The sequence below is a fragment of the Scyliorhinus canicula genome, chromosome 12, assembly GCF_902713615.1.
Source record: "Scyliorhinus canicula chromosome 12, sScyCan1.1, whole genome shotgun sequence".
Lineage (NCBI taxonomy): Eukaryota > Metazoa > Chordata > Chondrichthyes > Carcharhiniformes > Scyliorhinidae > Scyliorhinus > Scyliorhinus canicula.
The window spans coordinates 56841240-56861094 of NC_052157.1; the positions used below are offsets into that span (position 1 = coordinate 56841240).

At 56.0% G+C, this 19855-nt stretch overlaps 1 protein-coding gene across 1 annotated transcript in view; it reads left to right on the forward strand.

Annotated features, from left to right (window-relative positions):
- Positions 1-8378: 8378 nt before the first annotated feature.
- Positions 8379-19855, forward strand: part of LOC119974974 (immunoglobulin lambda-1 light chain-like) — a 37861-nt gene continuing 26384 nt past the window's right edge. Inside the window, exon 1 of the mRNA XM_038814376.1 lies at positions 8379-8569. Within this exon, the coding sequence (XP_038670304.1) occupies positions 8498-8569 (72 nt within the window). The 5' untranslated portion in view covers positions 8379-8497. The remainder of the gene's footprint in view (positions 8570-19855) is intronic.

Here is a 19855-nt window from a genome sequence, read left to right on the forward strand (position 1 = left end):
ATAATAATTATTATTACTATTAACATGTGCGTCTAGGCTGATGCGCACGGGATGCTCTAGTCACCTCCAGGTTCACTGACTCGGGGCCCAGTCAAAGGCATGGTCATCCCATCCCACCCAATCACTTCACACGGTCCCATCGAACCCTCGGGGTGGTTGGGTGAGAAGGGAAGGTGGGGTGGGGAGGTGGTGCGGTATGAAGTGGAGCAGGATGGGTCTGGGTCACCGGGGCGGTAAGCGCTGGCTGAACTGGAGTCCCTGGCCCAAGCCCACACCCAATGTCCGCCCATCTACACCCCACCCCCAGCGCCCCCTCTGCAGCCACCCTCACCCAATCCATGTCTCACACCCTTCTGACAGAGCACCGAGTCAGGTTGAAACATTGTGAACAGGTGCTTATTGTGAAACGGTGAACATATTTGTACAGGTTTTAGAACAGTACAGCACAGAACAGGCCCTTCGGCCCTCAATGTTGTGCCGAGCCATGATCACCCTACTCAAACCCACGTATCCACCCTATACCCGTAACCCAACAACCCCCCCTCCCTTAACCTTACTTCTATTAGGACACTACGGGCAATTTAGCATGGCCAATCCACCTAACCCGCACATCTTTGGACTGTGGGAGGAAACCGGAGCACCCGGAGGAAACCCACGCACACAGGGGGAGGACGTGCAGACTCCACACAGACAGTGACCCAGCCGGGAATCGAACCTGTGACCCTGGAGCTGTGAAGCATTTATGCTAACCACCATGCTACCCTGCTGCCCCTAACCCCTAACACTATACTGTGGGCTGCACCCGTACCAACGTAACTGGTATCTACCTTTCTGGCCTTATGGGCCCTACGCTATGTCGGGGTGGGTCCCAGGCGGTACATCAGGAATGGAGGCGGCATGCTGAGATTCCTGCCCTGTGACCTGGGTCCCCTTTGGTGGCCGTTTTCTGGAGTGACTGGGCCTTGATGGGCCTGGTTGCTGCTCAGGTGTCCCAAGTGGGATGGTGCCGCCCTTATCTGCCTACTTCCCATCAGATGCACCAGGGACAGGAGGGGGGAGTCCGAGGCACTGTGGTTCCAGTATCTTCCCTGTGGGAGTCACCGGCACAGGCTCCATCACCTCCTCCTCCCTTGGGGTACCTAATTGTCCCATACCAACTCCTTGGGACGCAGGTGCAGGCAAAACTATCCCCTAACTCCCCCCCCCCCCCCCCCCGCCAAGATACCAGTCTTGAACAGTGTCTCAATGCTCACAGCCATGTAGCAAAGTGACTGTGCCACCACCCTCTGGGCTGGGCTCAGGTCAGCCAGCGCCCAGGTAGTGCTGCTGACGGCCTCAGCCATGGCCCGCTGTGCCTGGGCCAGGATCTGGAGTACGGTTGCAATGTCCAGGTTGCTCTGTTACATGGCTGCACCGTGGCCGCCGCCCATGTGGTATTGAGCTGGGTGGCACACCAGGTCAACATCACCTCCTGCTCCCTCACACGGTTGGACTCTTCCAACTGCACCTGCAGGTACTGGATGCTCATCGACAACCCCTCATGTAGTCCCTGGCTCTGTGACTGCATCTCCACTATGGATGGGACTGCCTGTTCCAGAAGTCCGAAAACCATCTGGACGGCACCTCGTCCCTGGGGTCGGGCAGCCAAACGGCCGTCCATCCTCTTGGGGGTTCCTACCTCCACCTGCTGTATTGTGGAATGTGTGTGGTGAGCACCAGATAGTGCCCCAAGAGCCCCCTCACTAAATTTCCCAACCGAGGTGAGTGTCTCTGGAAAGGTGGAGGGTGTTGGAGACAGCTGGTCTGGGAAGTCAGTGACGTCCCCGGAGTAGTCCTCCGGGGTGTCTCGGGCTGTGGCTCCAAGGTTCCCATCACTGTCCGGGTCCTCCTCGTTGCTATCTGCTTGGGGTTCGGGGTTGGGGTCACCAGAAAGTCGCTTCTCATCGCCAGGTGCTCCTGCAAGACACAAGACATGAAGCATGCGTGGATCATGGGATGGTGGATTATGGGATGGAGAGGGGAACAGGCTGAGCGGCCGGGGTGATGCCCCACGAGACTGGAGCGGTGTCATTACGGACCACCATTGCCGCAGCCTCCAAGGCAGCCACCTTGCTGCGCACCCCTCTGACCACCCCCACTGGTCCTGGTTCTGCAGAGTGACACCGGCTCTAAGAGTGCCCCCACCCTCCCCACCCCAGCATCCCACCCTCTGCCATACCCACCCCACCCGGCAGTGCCGGCCCTAGGGTTGCTGGCGCCCCGGGCAAGCTGAACTTCGGGCGCCCTGGGGGGGGCGGGGCCGAGGCCGGACGGGGCCGAGGGGGGGGTGGGGTGGATCCGAGGGGGGGGCGGACCCGAGGGGGGGGGGCGGACCCGAGGGGGGGGAGGGGGGGGGGCGGGGGAGAGGGGGGGGCGGGGGGGCCGAGGGGGGGGACGGGCCGAGGGGGGTGGACCGAGGGGGGGGGGTGCGGACCGAGGGGGGGGGGCGGGGGGAGCGGACCGAGCGGGGGGAGCGGACCGAGCGGGGGGGGGGCGGACCGAGCGGGGGGGGGCGGACCGAGGGGGCGGAGGACCGAGGGGGCGGAGGACCGAGGGGGGGGCCGCCCTGGGGGAGGGCGGCCACCGCGCATGCGCTGGTTGGCACCGGCCCAACTGCGTATGCGCGGGACCCGAGTCTCTGGCGCCCCCTAGCACATGGCGCCCCGGGCGACTGCCCGAGTTGCCGGTGCCTTGAGCCGGCCCTGCCACCCGGCCTCCAATCACCGGCCCACCCAAGGGTAATGCCCATGCAGCCCCTGGGTGGGGGCTGCAGAATATAACCACTGGTAAGGGCAGCGCCAGCCGACGGTGCCCCTGGCATCAGGGATGTGCAACGGAAGGGCAGGTGGCAGCCGCCCAGGATGGAAAGCGAGCCGTCCAACAGGCCGAGGAGAAAAAGTGCTAAGGAGGCGTCACGTGAGGCCTTGTGTGTACCTCGAGAACCTGCTGGACCGGGCATGCCGTCAAAGACTCCTGCTGAGGAGAGAGAGAGAGTGCAACATATCTGCCAGATGATGGCATACCTGGCACTGCAAGGGTATGGGGGACGACACCTGCTCCTGGTGGCCATCAAGGTAATGATCACCCTGGGCACCATGGTGGCGCAGTGGTTAGCACTGCTGCCTCACAGTGCCGAGGTCCCAGGTTCAATCCCGGCTCTGGGTCTGTGTAGAGTTTGCACATTCTCCCCATGTTTGCGTGAGTCTCACCCCCACAACCCAAAACGATGTGCAGGGTAGGTGGATTGGCCACGCTAAATTGCCCCTTAATTGGAAAAAATGAATTGGGTACTCTATATTTCTTTAAAAAAAGGTAACTGTCATCCTGAACGTTTCCACCACGGGATCCTACCAGGCACCGAATAGGGAACAGTCCGGATTCTCACAGAACTCGGTGCATTGGTGCATCTGCGCCGTCACGGAGGCCTTATATGCCCAGTCGGCCCAATATATCCATTTCAATGTGGACCGAGGCCATTAGGATGCCAGGGCAGCGGGGTCCACCGCCATCGCCGGGATGGCCCAGGTCCAGGGGCTGATCGACAGGATGCATGTCGCCCTACGAACACCTGCAGATGACAGGTCGCTCTTCACAAACCTCCACCGCCCTGGCTGGGGGGGTTGGGTGACAGGGTTTATCCACCGTGGTCGTGGCTGATGACACCTATCCAGAGGCCACAGACCGACGCAGAGGCCCGCAACAACGACGCCCATACAGCGACCAGGAGCATGATCAAGCGGCGTGTCAGCTTCCTGAAGATCCGCTTCAGGTGCCTGGAGCACTCTGAGGGGACTTCCAGTATGATGCTGAGAGGGTCGCCTGCATGGTGGCGGCCTGTTGCGTCCTCCACAACATCGCACAGCTGAGGGGCGATGTGCTGGAGGAGGAGGTGGAACTTCCGACGAGGAAGATGATGGGCAGGACATGCGGCCAATGCAGGTACGGGAGGCCACACGTGTGGATGGTCGGAGGAGGGCGGGGATCCTGGGCCACCCACAACATCAGCCCATTCCGCACCCCCCCTATCCCCTCTCTGGCCAGGATTGTGCACTAGCCCCTATAACTAAACTGTGTCCTGCATGCATGCCAACATTACTGGTGTCTAACGTTCTGGCCTTACAGGCCCTAACACTACACCTTGGTGGTTCCTCAGATGGTACTGCAGGTGTGGAGGCGGCCTGCTGTGATTCCTGCCCTGTAACCTGGGTCCCCGTTGGTGCGCGTCTTCTGGGGAAATCGGGCCACGATGGGCACGGCTGCTGCTCGGTTGTCCCGGGTGGCGTGGTCACCCTGTTCTGCCCTCTGCCCACCAGATGCAACAGAGACAGGAGGTGAGGGAGCGGGGGAGGGGGGGTTGTCTGAGGTGCTGCGGGCCCATGCTGACATCTCCCCTGCAGGAGCCACCAGCATGGGTCCTATCACCACCTCCTCCCTCGGGGTGCCCAATGGCCCCGGGGCTACTCCATGGGACGGGACTGCGAGCAGAGCCATCCACCTGGTGCTGCCAGACCTGGAGGTCTGCTCTAGTCTTGACCAGGGTCTGCATGCTTGCGGCCCTGAGGCACAGGAAGTGGCACATTTCCGTCTGGGACTGGGGCCGGGATTCTCCCCTACCTGGCGGGACGGGGGATCCCGGCGTAGCGGAGTGGTGCCAACCACTCCGGTGTCGAGCATCCCCAAAGATGCCGAATTCTCCGCACCTTTAGAGGCTAGGCCTGCGCCGGAGTGGTTGGCGCCGCACCGACTGGCGCCAAAACTGGCGCCAACGGCCTTTGACGCCTGCCGCCCGGTGTCAGGGCTGGCCTAAAGGCCTTCACCGGTCGCGCATGCGCCGGTGCATCAGCGACCGCTGACGTCACCACCGGCGCATGCGCGGTAGGGGGATACTCTTCTGCCTCTGCCATGGTGGAGGCCATGGCGGCGGCGGAAGAAAAGGAGTGCCCCCACGGCACTGACCCGCCCGCCAATCGATGGGCCCCGATCGCTGGCCAGGCCACCGGGGGGGGCACCCGCGACCCCCCAGGACCCCGGGGGCCGGCTCCCGCCGCCAATCCCGCCGCCATCAGAGGTGGTTGAAACCACGTTGGCGGGATTGGCCTCTCAGCGGCGGGACTTCGGCCCATCGCGGGCTGGAGTATCGCTGCGGGGGGCACGCCGATCGGCGCGGCTTGATTCCCACCCCCGCCAATTCCCGGGTGGTGGAGAATTCCGGCCATAGCGGGGGCGGGATTTACACCGACCCTGGGCGATTCTCCGACCCTGTGGGGGGTCGGAGAATTTCGCCCTGGGTCATCTCTCTCTGTGACTGTGCCACATTGGCCAGCACCTGGGTAATGCCGCCGACATTTCCAGTCATGGCCTGCTGTGACCGGGTCACACTGAGAAACACCGCTGTGATTTCCAGGTGGCTCTGGCACATGGCTACCTGTGAGGTGGCAACCATCTCCTGGGCCTTGGTTCCCGCCTGCACTGAATGCCCCAGGCCTTGGACATTATGATGCAAAGCCGAGACCATCACCCCCAATGCCTCCACCATGGATGCCACCCATGCGGTGTTGCCTGGGGGGCACCATATTCGGCACCACCTCCTGCTCCTGCACGCGGATGGACTCCTCCAACTGCACCTGCAGATACTGGATGCTCGCCGACAACCCCACATACAGTCCCTGGCTCTGCGGCTGCATCTCCATGATCGATAGGACTATCTGTTCCAGAAGCCTGAAACCCGTCTACATTGCAGCTAGGTCGGCCTGCCCTCCGACCGTCCGCCCCCTCGGGAGATGCTACCTCCGCCTGCTGCATTGGATCAGCTGTGTGGTGCGCACCAGAGAGTGTCCCAGGAGCCTCTTCACTAAAGTGCCCAACTGAGGTGAGTGTCTCTGGGAGGGTGGAGGGTGTTGGAGACAGCTGGATGGAAAGTCAATATCATCCTCGGACCCGAGCTCCGGGGTCTCCTGAGTCTCGGGCGGAGGATTGGCTCTCCTCGCTATTGCTCATCTCACAGGGGGTTTCCGGTTGTGGCACTGGCTGGGGGCGGGTGCACCGGATAGACCCGCCCCATCTCCAGCCTCCCCTGCAAGACACAAGACACAACACATGATCAGACCACAGGCCAGGGAGTGGTGAGGGTGAGCTTGTGGGTAAGGGGTGGTGAGGTTGGGGCTAGCGTACGGTGAGGGTGGTGTGAAGGTGAGGGTGGTGTGGGGGTGAGGGTCGGGGTGAGGATGATTTGAGGCTGAAGGTGCAGGGTGGTGTGGGTGTGAGGGTTGGAGTAAGAGTGGGTGGGAGTGAGAGTGGGTGGGAGTGAGGGTGGGAGTGAGAGTGGTGTGGTGTATGAGGGTGTGGGTGAGGGTGGTCTGGGGGTGGTGTTGGGCGGGATTTTGACACACGTGTCCTGGGGTACTGTAACTATGTCGGGTCTCACTTCCTTGTCACGGCCAAGCTCCATCTCAGTGACCTCCCTTTCCTCCGGGCCATGGACCATATCCAGGGCCCTCTGCTCAGCCACAGTGAGGGGCCACAGGTCGAGCAGTCCCCCTCCTGTCTTCTGGTGGGTGTGTGCGCCTTCTCCTGGGGGAGACGGGTTAAACAGAAAACAACAGTGTCAGACAGTCCGACGTATGTAGCCCAGGGAGTTGGTAGCTGGTGGCCTCAGTGGCCAGGGCACCCGGCCATGGCAGTCGGTATGGTGCAGGGTGGGTGGTCAGGTGGCAGGGGGACAGGAGGGGGGTGTGCCGAGTTATGAGTGTGTGGGACGGGGTTAGTGCCAGGGGCACAGTGCTGCCTGCTCACCCTGGCCAGCCTGAGGACACTTTATTTGGCACTGCTGGCTGGTCCGGACAGGGTTGCCCATGGAGCTGACCATCTCTGCCAACTGTGCCCAGGCATGGTGAATGGCAGCGGCTGGCAGTCTCCTTCCTGGTCCAGAGTACAGGGCGGCAGACCTCTCCTCCATGGCGTCCAAGATGGTCTTGAGCTCTGAGTCTGTGAAACTTGGGGCCGCGGGTCTTGCTGCCATCTTGTTGGCTGGGATGGTGTGTGTGGGGAGTGAAGTGAGTATCTGCTCCTGCAGCTTGTCAGCCTCCTGAGTGTCAATCGTGAAACCGGAGAATCCGGCACCGTTTCTCATCAGAGTCGATTGTGTTGCACGAGGCGCGGGTGCTGGCTTATTAACAGTAGCTGAATCGGTCCAGTTGCGGCATCAGGTTTGCTGTCGGTGGACACCACGAATCCTGCAACAGCGTCAACACTTAGTCTCTGAAACTGAGAATCCCGCCCCTTTCATTTACAAGGTTCCTGGTGAATCACGTTGGAGATGTTTGTAGCCTGGAACGTAGATCTGAATATGATTGGTTGTTTCTCGCACATCCCCAGGGGCCTGACGAGCGTTGGACGCAGCGGTTGTATAACAGAAATTACACCGAGGTGCACATCCAGAGAGACAACGGCAACAAAAACAAAACAGGTGATCTGGGTCGCTGCCACGTCGCCGATTGTGGGATCTTGCTGTGCAGCCTTTCCGACAGGACAAGAGCAACATTGCTTGAATAAACAAAAAGCCCCTTCACCTCACACATCCTGAGTAGGATGTTCGCTCTGGAAATGCTGATTCATTCGCAACGAAACAACATTTTGGTCGAAAGTGGTCTCGGTTCCCGTTTTAACAGCCGACAGGGCAGAAAGGTCAGTTCAGAGATGTTTCTCTCACTGAATCGAGAGGAGGAGGGGGGCGGGGGGAAGCTGAAGAGGTGGTTTGGGGACAAGGGAGCGAGATGCTGGGGAGGGGGAGGGGTTAGCTGAGGAGGTGGGTTGGGAGGAGGGAGCGAGATGCTGGAGAGGGGGAGGGGTTAGCTGAGGAGATGGGTTGAGGAGGGGGGAGTGACGATGCGACTTGTGACACACACCCCCTCCCCAGATCCAGGCTCTCCAGGGGTGTGGAAAGGGTTGGGTGGGGGAAGAGACTCTCAAGCCTTAGAATTTGAGACGTTTCAATGAGATCCCCCCCCATTCATCTAAACACCCACTCTCCTCAATCCCAACTCATGGGGACAATCCCTACATCCCAGGAATCGGCCCGGTGAGCCCTCGTCACACCCCTGCCAAGGAAAGTAGACCCTTCCCCAGGTAAGGAGACCAGAACTGGACATGGTGCTCCAAGGGTGATCTCACTGCCCTAAACTTTACAAAATTGAACCCGCCTGAGCAAGGTCTCAAATCCCTTCATTCCTTGCAGCAAGCGAGGGTTTTGAATATAAAGCTGGTCCAGGCGCCACCCCCAGGCAGGACGTGCCAGAGCGAGAGAGGAAACCAAACTCAAAGAACGTTTTGAGAACCACAGCCACTTGATGACTTCCTGCCCAATCACAGAACCTGCACGGGAGCTCATAGCGGCGAAGGCAGCGATGCCTGAGGCAACTCCCCACCTCATACCGATACAAAGGCTTTCCCAGTCCTGAAAATGGGCAAATCCCCGCCAAGGAGGTGGCACCCTGTTCCAGAACCTTCCGCTGCCTCACGACCACACATCCAGGTAGGTGGAAGCAATCCTAAAACACCTGGGTCGTAGACTCAAGAGTTTTGCAGTACAGAAAGACCCTTCAGCCCATCGCGTCCGCACCAGTCAATGCCCATCTATTTATTCTGATCCCATTTTCTAGCACTTGGCCCGCAGCCTATATGCTCTGGCCTTTCAGGTGTTCAGCCTTCTCTGCTCCAAGGAAAACAACCCCAGCCTATCCAGTTTCCATACATAGCTAAAACACTTCAGCCAGGCAACACCCAGGTGAGTCTCCTCTGCACCCTCGCCACTTACTTACTACAGTGAGGCGATCAGAGCAGTGCACAGTACTCTAGCTGTGGCCTAACCACCATCTTATTCAGCTGCATCGTAACCTCCCTGTTCTTATATTCAATGCTCCGGCTAATAAAAGCAAGTGTCCCATTTGCCTTCCTAACTGCGTCTTCTTCGGAGCAGAGAAGGTTAAGGAGGAGATTTACTGGAATGTTCCCGGGGCGGGGGGGGGGGACTGGGAGAAGCTGGGATCGTTCTCCTCGCAACAGAGAAGAAACGTTTGAAATCATGAGGGTGGTGGGGGGGTAGAGTTGATAAGGAGAAAGTGTTTAAGTGTTTCCCAGCGGGAGGAGGCTCAGTAACCAGAGGGGTCACAGATTGAAGAGAATCGGGAAAGGAACCAGAGGGGGTGAGGGGAGATGAGGAGAATTTTTATTTCACACACGGCGAGTTGTTGTGATCTGGAAGGTGCTGCCTGAAAGGGCAGTGGAAGCAGATTCGATAGAGGGAAGGATTCTCCAGTCCGTCAGCCGTGTTTTCCGGAGCTGCGCGTCCCCGTCATCAGCGGGATTCTCCATTCCCGCGGCCGGCCAATAGGGCCACCCCGTGCCGTCGGCAAACCTGCGGCCGTGGATGCGCTCCCAGCGCACCGGAAGATCCCGCCGACGGAGAATTCCCCTGAGAAACTTTCAAAATGGGGGGAATTCGGGAAATACTGGAGGGGGAAAATTTGCAGGAATATTGGGGGAAAGTGCGGGGGGGGGGGGGGGGGAGTGGGGATTGATTGGATGGAACGTTGAAGTTTACGGGTCGAGCGAACAACAGACTGAACTGGGAGATGCCAGAGAGGGATGGTTTTAAGGGAATATCGGGAATTAAGGAAAAGCAGGACAGCCGAGCAAAAGGACCCGGTGATGAATTTTTACAGGATATTAATGATTTTGCTATTTATTCCATTATTAATGACCGAATGGGAAAAAAATCTGACCCATGAGATGCATAGGCCGATATCAGGGACAATGCAACTAAACGCTGAGCCGCAGAGGTGGGTTTCTAAGGAGCGTCTTGGAGGAGGAGAGAGAGAGAGACACAGACAGAGAGAGAGATAGGCTTTAGAGAGAGAGAGACTGGTGTTCGAGAGAGAGAGGGTGAAGGACAGGGACAGGGTGAGAGAAAAGGAGAGACAAGGGAGGAAGAGACAGAGAGAGAGAAATACGTGAGAGTGAGGGTGAAGTACAGGGAGATAATAATAATATATAATAATTTTTATTAGTGTCACAAGTAGGCTTAAATTAACACTGCAATGAGGTTACTGTGAAAAGCCCCTAGTCGCCACACTCCGGCGCCTGTTCGGGTACACAAGGAGAATTCAGAATAAAAGCAAATTACTGCGGTTGCTGGAATCTGAAACGAAAGAGAAAATGCTGGAAAATCTCAGCAGGTCTGGCAGCATCTGTAGGGAGAGAAAAAAGCTAACGTTTCGAGTCTGATGACTCTTTGTCAAAGCTCAATTTTTGTCAAAGAGAATTCAGAATGTCCAATTCACCCAACAAGCACGTCTTTCGGGACTTGTGGGAGGAAACCGGAGCACCCGGAGGGAACCCAGGCAGACACGGGGAGAACGTGCCGACTCCGCACAGACAGTGACCCAAGCCGGGAATCGAACCCGGGACCCTGGCGCTGTGAAGTCACAGTGCTAACCACTGTGCTAAGAGAGGGCGAGAGACAGAGAGAGAAAAACAGGGGAAGAGCGAGAGGATGAAGGATAGAGTGTGAGAAACAGAGATACTAAAAAAAGAGATGTTGAGAAAAACAGACGGATGTCAGTGGACTAGTAATCCAGAGTCTGATGCTCTGGGTACACGGATTCAAATCTCAACAGGACAACTGATGGAATTAAAACCTAATTAATAAAATCTGGAACATAAAACTAGTCTCAGTAATGATGACCATGAAACCATTGTCAATTGTTGTGAAAGTCCATCTGATTCATTAATGTCCTTTAGGGCAAGAAATCTACCGTCCTTACCTGGTCTGGCCTACATGTGACTCCAAACCCACAGCAACGTGGTTGACTCTTACCTGTGCCTCTGGAATGGCCGAGCGAGACACTCAGGAAATTAGGATGGGTGTCAAATGTTGGTTTGATCAGCAAGGCCCGCAGACCCAGAGTAAATAACAGTCTGGAAATTCCAGAGCTCAGAGCCACAGGCTGCTGAAGGCACGGCCGCTAACGCTGAACCGATGGGAATCAGAGAGTGTTCGAGAGGCTGGAATTGGACAAATGCAGAAATCTCGGAGAGATGTAGGGGTTGGAGGAGTTTACAGAGATAGGGAGGGTTGTAGGGGCTGGAGGAGGTTACAGAGATAGGGAGGGATGTAGGGGTTGGAGGAGTTTACAGAGATAGGGAGGGTTGTAGGGACTGGAGGAGTTTACAGAGATAGGGAGGGTTGTAGGGGCTGGAGGAGTTTACAGAGATAGGGAGGGTTGTAGGGCTGGAGGAGGTTTCAGAGATAGGGAGGGTTGTTGGGACTAGAGAAGGTTACAGAGATAGGGAGGGTTGTAGGGGCTGGAGGAGGTTACAGAGATAGGGAGGGCTGTAGGGCTGGAGAAGGTTGCAGAGATAGGGAGGGTTGTAGGGGCTGGAGGAGGTTTCAGAGATAAGGAGGGTTGTTGGGACTGGAGAAGGTTACAGAGATAGGGAGGGTTGTTGGGACTGGAGAAGGTTACAGAGATAGGGAGAGTTGTTGGGACTGGAGAAGGTTACAGAGATAGGGAGAGTTGTTGGGACTGGAGAAGGTTACAGAGATAGGGAGGGTTGTAGGGCTGGAGAAGGTTACAGAGATAGGGGGGGTTGTAGGGGCTGGAGGAGGTTTCAGAGATAGGGAGGGCTGTAGGGCTGGAGGAGGTTACAGAGATAGGGAGGGCTGTAGGGATGGAGGAAGTTTCAGAGATAGGGAGGGTTGTTGGGACTGGAGAAGGTTACAGAGATAGGGAGGGTTGTAGGGGATGGAGGAGGTTACAGAGATAGGGAGGGCTGTAGGGCTGGAGAAGGTTACAGAGATAGGGAGGGCTGTAGGGCTGGAGGAGGTTTCAGAGATAGGGAGGGTTGTTGGGACTGGAGAAGGTTACAGAGATAGGGAGGGTTGTTGGGACTGGAGAAGGTTACAGAGATAGGGAGGGCTGTCGGGCTGGAGGAGGTTGCAGAGATAGGGAGGGTTGTAGGGGCTGGAGGAGGGTACAGAGATAGGGAGGGCTGTAGGGGCTGGAGGAGGTTACAAAGATAGGGAGGGTTGCAGAGGCTGGAGGAGGTTACAGAGATAGGAAGGGTTGTAGAGGCTGGAGGAGGTTACAGAGGTAGGGAGGGTTGTAGGGGCTGGAGGAGGTTACAGAGATAGGGAGGGTTGTAGATGCTGGAGGAGGTTACAGAGATAAGGATGGTTATAGGAGCTGGAGGAGGTCACAGAGATAGGGAGGGTTGTCGGGGCTGGAAGAGGTTACAGGGATATGGAGGGCTGTAGGGGCTGGAGGAGGTTACAGAGATAGGGAGGGTTGTAGAGGCTGGAGGAGATTACGGAGATAGGGAGGGTTGTAGGGGCTGGAGGAGATCACAGAGTTAGGGAGGATGGTAGAGGCTGGAGGTTACAGAGATAGGGAGGATTGTAGGTGTCGTGTTAAACAAAGTGAGATAACACGGGCTGCAACTGGATGCAGCTATAACTGAAATATACTCCAGACCTTGAAGTTAGTTCAATTTTATTTATTGAACCTGTCACACAGTTAGCTCAGTTCTCTGTGAGTTCGACTCTCTGCTAACCTAAGTGTGATTAATCTGTCTGACTGAACCAGACTAGCTGTTAGCCACGTGCCGGAGGTGTTATGTGATATATACACCTGACTCACTCTGTAGGTGTCCCCAGTGGAAAGAGGCAGAGCGTGAGTGTCTCGTGCCTTTTATAGTGAGAAACCACCCCCATGTGTTCTGCCTGCTGATTGGTTATGTCCTGTTCTCTGTGTTCATTAGCTGCCTGTCTGTATCTCATTATGTGCATGTCTGCATATCATGACATCTCCCCTTTTGAAATGTTTTTCTGTAGCATATGTGAAAGTATTTACATGTGTAGGCCGAAAAACTATCTTATTTACATAAAATGGCAGATATGTACATGTGAAAACAGGTGTCCAGTGTGCGAAAACAGAACATAGCAAACAAAACAAATGTTCATAAATTCAGTCTCTGGGGCTTGCGTCTGATCCTGGTCAATAGCCGGAGAGGTGGCGGCGGGGACGACGGAGCCTTGATGGGCGGGATTGCAGCCGGACTGGTGGTCTCGTGGTTCAAGGTATCAGGGGGTGGCACAATAACAGATGGAAACAATGAAGAATGTGGTTGCGGGCAGGCAACTGTACGCAGTGCCTGGCTGTTTCGCCACACAACAGAGCCATCAGCCATACGCACAACGTGCGATTGAGAAGCAGCCTGTCGGACAACAACCGCTGGAGCTGACCAGCCTCCATCAGGTAGCTTGATCCGAACAGCATCCGCCAGGGGTAACACAGGCAACTCGGTGGCATGAGCATCATAGCCCTGCTTTTGCCGGCCCCTGAGTTTCTGCATCTTCTGCAGCAACGGGAGGTGATCCACATCAGGCAAGTGAATGGCTGGAAGGTTCATCCGCAGGTCCCTGTTCATCAGGAGTTGAGCCGGTGACATGCCGGTAGACAGAGGGGTTGCCCTGTACGCAAGCAGCTCAAGGTTGACGTCAGAAGCAGAATCTGCGGCCTTGCGGATGAGCTGCTTCACTCTGTGTACTCCTTTCTCAACCTTCCCATTGGACTGCGGGTAATGTGAGCTGAAAGTGACGTGATGAAACTGATATAGCTGGGCAAAACTTGACCACTCTTGGCTGCTGAAGTAAGGACCGTTGTCACTCATGACAGTGAGTGGAATACCATGCCTGGAGAACGTCTCCTTACAGACCTTGATGACGGTCTTGGATGTGAGGTCTGAGAGCTTCACAATTTCTGGGTAGTTGGAAAAATAATCAATGATTAGCACATAATCACGGCCATTGGCGTGAAAGAAGTTGATGCCCATATTGGACCATGGGGAGGCCACTTCTTGTGCTGCTGAAGAGTCTCCTTGCTCTGTGCTGGCTGGAAGCATTGACAGGTCAGACAGTTGAGGACCATGGGCAGAATTCTATGACCCCCGCAGGGTCGGGGAATCGTCCAGGGCCGGCGTAAATCCCGCCCCCGCCGTGGCCATAATTGGCTGACAGGCCAATCCCGCCGGCGTTGTTTAAACCACCTCTGTGCCGGCGGGATTGGCGGCGCGAGCGGGCCCCCGGGGTCCTGGGGGGGGGGGGGGGGGCGTGGGGCCATCGGCCCCCAGGGGGTGCCCCCACGGTGGCCTGGCCCGCGATCGGGGACCACCGATCGGCGGGCCGGCCAATGCCGTGGGGCACTCTTTTTCTTCCGCCGCTGCCACGGCCTCTACCATGGCGAGGCGGAAGAGACCTCGTCCATCGCGCATGCGCCGGTGGTGACGTCAGCGGCCGCTGACGCTCCGGAGCATGCGCGGACCGGCGAAGGCCTTTCGGCCAGTCCCGACGCCGGGCGGCGTAGCGCCAAAGGCCGTTGGCGCCAGTTTTGGCGCCGGCCGGCGGAGCGGAAACCACTCCGGGGCGGGCCTAGCCCCTAAAGGTGAGGAGAATTCTGCACCTTTGGGGAGGCCCGACGCTGGAGTGGTTGGCGACACTCCGCTACGCTGGGACCCCCTGTCTTGCTGGGTAGGTTGCGCCCCATATTAGAGATGTCCTGACTAATCCCAGGCCAGTAGGCAGCTTGCCTGGCTCTGCGCCTGCATTTCTCGACACCCAGATGTCCCTCATGGATTTGTCGGAGCACCAAGCTCTGGAGACTGAGTGGAATGACATGCGGTCCAGCTTGAGGAGGATACCATCAACCACCGTCAGGTCGTCCTTCACATTGAAGAATTGAGGGCATTGCCCTTTTTGCCAGCCATTGGCGAGGTGGCACGTGACGCATTGCTGAAGAGAGTCTTTGGCCATCTTGTCACGAATGCGAATCACCTTTTCATCCGTGCCAGGAGGTTGCTGGCCCACAGCTGCACCTGTGATTCAATCTGTTGGATGAATGCTGGCGGGTCAGCAGGCAAGGTTATGGAGTGGGCCAAGGCAACCGCAATAATGAGTTCCTTGCCAGGCGTGCGCACAAGCTCAATGTCGTACCTTCTGAGTCTGAGGAGGATGCGCTGCAGCCGGGGCGTCATGTCGTTCAGGTCCTTGTGGATAATGTGGACCAGAGGCCTGTGGTCCGTCTCAATGGGAACGTCGGCAGGTCATAGACATAATCGTGGAACTTGAGAATTCCAGTGAGAAGGCCCAGACATTCCTTTTCAATTTGGGCATACCGTTGCTCGGTGGGTGTCATCGCCCGTCATGCGTTGGCAAACGGTGCCCAGGACGAGGTGTCATCGCGCTGAAGCCATCCTGGCTCGCATCTGTCGAGGTTTTCAGGATCAAAAAATGCCAATACAGGTGCAGTGGTGAGCTTGGCTTTCAGCTCCAACCACTCTGCCTGATGAGCTGCCTGCCACTCAAAGGCAGTAGATTTTTTCAAAAGGTGTCTGAGAACCGTGGTGCATGAGGCAAAGTTTGGGATAAACTTGCCCAAAATGTTTACCATGCCTAGGAAGCGCAGCACTGCCTTCTTGTCTTCAGGGGTCTTCATGGCTTCAATGGTCTTGACCTTGTCTGTGTCCGTGCGCACACCCTGCTGAGATATCTGGTCACCTAAGAACTTCAGTGTCGACCTGCCAAAGCAACACCTGGCCCTGTTCAGCTTGAGGCCATTGGCATGGACATGGCGGAATACTTGCTGGAGACGGGAGATGTGCTCTTCGAGGGTCGTGGACCAAATTATAACGTCGTACACACGAACCCCTTTAATGCCCTACATCATCTGCTCCATGATTCTATGGAAGATCTCCGAGGCCGAGACAATGCCGAACGGCATACGATTATCACAGTAGCTGCCAAACGGTGGGTTGAAGGTGCAGAGCCTTCTGCTGGACTCATCCAGCTGGATTTGACAGATCCCGTGTGATGCATGTAACTTTGTGAAGAACCGGGCGTGTGCCATCTCACTTGTGAGTTCCTCCTTCTTCAGGATGGGGTAGTTTTCCCGCATTATATTCTGGTTGAGACCCTTGGGATCAATGCAGATGCGCAACTCCCCCAAAGGCTTCTTTACGCATACCATCGAGCTGACCCAGTCAGTCGGTTCTGTAACTTGGGAGGTGATGCCCTGGTCCTGAAGATCCTTTAACTGTGTCTTCAGGCGCTCCTTCAGTGGAGCCGGGACCTGATGTGGAGCGTGGACCACAGCATGGCATCAGGCCGCAGCAGGATCTTGTACCGATATGGCAGAATGCCCATCCCGTCAAACACATCCGGATACTGAGCGAGGATGTCGTCAATGGCAGCTTGAAGATCCACGTTGGGGGAGGTGATTGTGTAGACCCGCTGCACAAGGTTTAGCTGCTTGCATGCATGTGCGCCGAGCAGGGAGGCCCTGTCTGGCTTGACGATTTCAAACCTTAGCCTTGTGTGAATGCTCCTGTTGGAGATGAGCAGATGGCAGGATCCCAGTGCTGTGATGGCATTGCCGTTACAGTCCAGGAGCTGGCAGGCTGCTGGTAGGAGCTTGGGTGGCTTCTTGATGCGGTTGAAATCTGCCTGTGAAAGGAGATTGGCAGAAGCACCTGTGTCCAGCTTGAACTGGATAGAGCATTGATTTACTCGCATCACCGCACGCCATTCGTCCAGAGAATCCACAGTGGGGATGGGCAGGCTCCGTGATGATGTCGGTGAGGCATGTTCACGTGCGGTAATGATGCCCACGTGGTAGGGGAACTCCAGGCAATCGTCCTCTGGATCCATTATACTGCCAGGATCAGAATCCTGTAAACCTTGTTGGGCACTTTGAATGCGCTTGCGTTGGAATTGGGATCGCTGGCCCTTGACTGGTGGTGCAGACCTGCACAAGGCTGCATCGTGTCCAGGCATTCCGCAGTTTAAACAGTGCCTGCCTCTTTGGTCTCTGATCATGGAGTCAGCAATATCACCAAAGTTGCAGGACAGAGCCAACAGGCGGAGGCTAGTTAAGAAGGAGTTGAAAGATTCATCTTTACCTTGAAGATGTTGTTTGAATATGTCGCGCTCAAAGACTTCATTGGTGTCCACTTCACAGTGACTATCGAACTTGTCCAGTGTCATAATCTACACATCAGTATATGATGGTGCAGATACACACACTGACTGACACACTACAAGGCCAATCAACACACACAACACAGCAGCCAATCTCCAGTTAGGGCACGCTCACTATAAAGCCAGAGGGCACTAGCTTTCCCGCTCATTCGGGGATGCAGCCTCTGAGACAGACAGAGCTCGCAGTCAGTAGCACAAACATCCACCATGTGGTAGCAGTCTAGGCTGGTCAGGCAATCAATCTAACATAGTGTCGACCCACAGTGCAAGTATGTTTAACAGCTCCTAGTTTAATAAAATAGTGTTGTACTATTACAAGTGTTGGTAGCCTGTCTATGTTACTGCTAAGGTAAACGCAGTCTCCACAGATCCAGAGTACCCAACACATCATGGTACCAGAATGCGATGTTAGAATTTACTAGACCTACCTTCAAGTGATCTGCCTTCATCCAGCAATCAGCCATCCTGCAATAGGGACAGCGTCCGCCCCCCACCACCGCTCCGCATCACCGGCAACCTCGGTGCCAACTGGAAAATCTTTAAACAACGATTCCAGCTGCACCTCAAAGCTACAGATCTGAAAACTGCTTCAGACGCCAGGAAGATCGCTCTCTTCCTTTCCACGGCCAGGGACCACACCATTCACATCTTTAACTCTCTCACTTTCGCTGAAGGTGAGGACAAGTCCAAGTTCAAGACGGTCCTCCTTAAATTTGACAGTCACTGTGACATTGAGGTCAATGAAAGTTTTGAGCGCTATGTTTTTCAACAGTGTTTGCAGGGTAAGGATGAACCTTTTCAATCTTTCCTCACCCACCTCCGCATCCTCGCGCAGTCCTGCAATTACGGCTCCACCTCAAATTCGATGATCCGTGGCCAGATTGTTTTCGGTGTGCAATCGGACCCCCTACAAACAGCAGCTCCTCAAGGTTAAACAGCTCACCCTTGCGATAGCCATCAAGACCTGCGTTCTGCATGAACACGCCACTAACCGGCACTCGCACATTCAAGCGGCTGAAATGATGCGGCAATGTCCCCACGAGGCAGAGCGGGTGCAAGCCATTAAACAATTCCAGGGCCGAGGCCTGGATGAGGGCGGCCATTTTGCCTGCTTTTTGTGGGCTCCCGCACATGCCCGAGGGGACGGCAATGCCGAAGACCGCACTGTGCAGGCGCGCACCACGTACAACCGCACTGCTCTGGCGCACCGAACATTCTGACGTAATGACATGCGGCAACTGTCATGCGGCTCATTTAAAGCGGCAATTTCCTTCAAAATCCCGACGCTGTCTCCAATGTGGCAAGCTTGGCCACTGTGCTACGTTATGCAGGTCTGCTCAACCTACTACCTCTTGTCGCTCCAACCAGCCACGCAAGGATGTCCGAGCCACCCAACCACCGGTCACCGATTCCGAGTCCGACTTGATTCCAGACCTTGACACTTAGGACCCCAACGCACAATTTAGGGTGGGCATCATCACTAAACACAAGATGCTCCCGAAAACAAAAGCCAAGTCTCTCCCAATATTCCGCATTGATCTGGACGAGGAGTGGTGTGCCACACCTCACGGTCAACCGGTCCCGCATCCAATTCCGCTCGGACACCGGCGCATCAGCCAACCTCATTGCGCAGTCTGGCCTCGATAGCCTCCATGTCAAGCCTCCCATCCTGCCATCAGCCTGTCAGCTTCTGGACTATAATGATAATGCCATTGCTGACAGTGGCACTGGTCATTAAAGGCTAACCTGCCATTCGAAATAGTGGGATCCTCTAAAGCTTCCCTGCTGGGTGCTCAGGCATGCAAACTGCTGAACCTTGTCCAAAGGGTTCACTCCCTGACACCCACTAATGCTTCAGCATCTCAGAACGGTGACTTTCAGGCACAGCTGAACGCCATCATCAACCGATACCACGGTGTATTCGAGGGCATGGGCACACTCCCATACACTTATAAAATCTTGTTAAAACCAAATGTCTCGCCTGTGGTGCACGCACCTCGCAGGGTCCCAGCTCCCCTCAAGGACCACCTCAAGCAGCAGCTGCAGGACCTCCAGGACCAGGGCGTGATTCCAAAAGTTACGGAACCGACCGACTGGGTCAGCTCAATGGTATGTGTGAAAAAAACCATCCGGCGAATTGCGGATATTTATTGATTCCAAGGACCTCAACCGCAATATTATGAGAGAACACTATCCTATTCCGAAGCATGAAGAGCTCACCTGTGAGATGGCTCGCGCCAAATTTTTCACCAAGCTAGACGCATCCAACAGGTTCTGGCAGATCCAACTCGATGCATCCAGTCGGAAGCTCTGCACCTTTAACACCCCATTTGGCCGCTATTGTTACAACCGGATGTCATTTGGCATCATCTCTGCATCGGAAGTGTTCCACAGGGTTATGGAACAGATGATGGAGGGCATCGAAGGGGTTTGCGTCTATGTGGACAACATAATCGTCTGTTCTACCACCCCAACAAGAGCACATTGATCGCCTCCAACGCATCTTCAGATGAATCCATGAGCATGGCCTCCCCCTCAGCAGGGCCAAATGCTCCTTTGGTCAAACAGAAATTCAATTCCTCAGAGACCACATCTCACAGTTTGGTGTGCAACCGGATGCTGACAAGGTTTCTGCCATTAAGGCCATGAAGACACCGAAGGACATGAAGGCGGTCCTCCGCTTCCTGGGCATGGTCAACTTTCTAGGGAAATTCATCCCTAACCTCA